General features: G+C 37.0%; 1 protein-coding gene across 1 annotated transcript in view; it reads right to left on the bottom strand.

Annotated features, from left to right (window-relative positions):
- LOC108557097 (DNA fragmentation factor subunit alpha-like) overlaps window positions 1-1,143 on the bottom strand; it is a 7,434-nt gene extending 6,291 nt beyond the window's left edge. Inside the window, exon 1 of the mRNA XM_017913483.1 lies at window positions 892-1,143. Coding sequence (XP_017768972.1) covers window positions 892-1,047 — 156 coding nt within the window. The 5' untranslated portion in view covers window positions 1,048-1,143. The remainder of the gene's footprint in view (window positions 1-891) is intronic.
- Window positions 1,144-1,568: the final 425 nt, after the last annotated feature.

Raw genomic sequence — 1,568 nt, forward strand, 5'->3', positions numbered from 1 at the left:
AAGTATATTCCACATTTTTCTGCGGACCAGCGAAATTTTCTCGCGGACCACCACTTTGGCAACCGCTGGTCTAGAACATACAGATATATTGAATTTTTGGGATTGATATAATTAAATATTCTAGTTGTATTTAAACAATATTCTTGAATACATTTCGTTGAAAATTAATAAAAAAAAATTTAAAATCGCATAAAGCGATACTATGCTGTTCAAACTAATTGTTTATGAAAGTATTCAAATTCAATTCGTTCGTTTATATTCAATAGAATATAAACAAAACTTGATATATATAATCTTTATAATTGATCCTATTTTTAGATATAATAATTATTGAAATTTATTACAAATGTTTGCAATTGACAAGATTTAACTGCAAGATATTTCAGCTGCATTTTATTAACACACTTGATAAGACAGTTTACTCTAGCAAAACATGTCTGTTTTAAATGAGACTCATTTTATGGTGCCATATTGGGAAAAGGGGCTTGAGTTGAATTGTTCCTATGCTGTGAAATATTTTAAAGTTTATATCTTTCTCGTATTAAAGAGCAGTAGCTCTCAATTATCCTCACACTAATGTCAAAAGTTAAATAAATCTAATAACAATAAATTCCGAAGTAATAAAAAACAACAACAATTAATAAAAATAAAGGAATTATTAATTGAAAACGTTTATACCAATGAAGGCTTCTGCGCATATTATAAATATTGTATGATAAAGTTTAAATCAAAGTTTTGTTTTGAGTTGGCGCGAAAGCAACGTAGTTTTAGTTTAGGCAACCAATGACGCCCCGGTGTTCAAGGACGCCGGGGAGACGTCTGATGTCAACTCTACCGGAATAAATGCTTGTCTTTTATTTTTATTGTGCGATTAGCGTGTTGAATACTTACCACAGTGATGTTGCCTTCGATGTCCAGCTTCTTGGCGGCCTTGGTTGTGAGGTCCTGAAGGGTGGTGGCCACGACGCCCTTAAGCGGTTCCCTGGAGACGGTGGTCACCTTGAAGGGATGTCCCGTGTTGCCCGTCTCGTTGTTAGCCTCTTCCATCTCTCCTCGGTCGCCGCCTTCGAATGCCGGCGCTTCCCGTCGCGACAGCCGACTTTATATGCGCAGAGAGACGAAGAGCGAGAGACACGGCCAACACTACCTATCTCTCTTCCACAGGGCAGACAATATCGATCCATTTCGCTCCCCCCAAAACACACACCAACACATATGATTCCCCATATTTACCCCTACCTCAAGCATTCAACTCCACCACCCGCTAAGCATTTTTTTCGCAGAACTCCCCACTCCCATAATTTTTTTTTGCAATTAAAAAATAAGCCTCAGGTTTTCAGCACTCGTTGCGACTACTCCTAAGCCATTCACTATATTTTTCTGCAAAAGCAAAGTGAAAAGAAAGGAGCCTCAATTGCTAATTCAAGAAGCCCTAATTGCATTAGAAAATCTCTCCACGGGGAATTAGCCGTGGTTCTTTTATTGGATTCGGGATAATATAGGATATAATATCGATACGACTTTGGGATTTCGAATCTTATCTTTATTTATATTCAAAATTAAACTAG

The sequence above is a fragment of the Nicrophorus vespilloides genome, unplaced genomic scaffold, assembly GCF_001412225.1.
Source record: "Nicrophorus vespilloides isolate i.1.1-1 unplaced genomic scaffold, Nicve_v1.0, whole genome shotgun sequence".
NCBI classification, from domain to species: Eukaryota; Metazoa; Arthropoda; class Insecta; order Coleoptera; family Silphidae; genus Nicrophorus; species Nicrophorus vespilloides.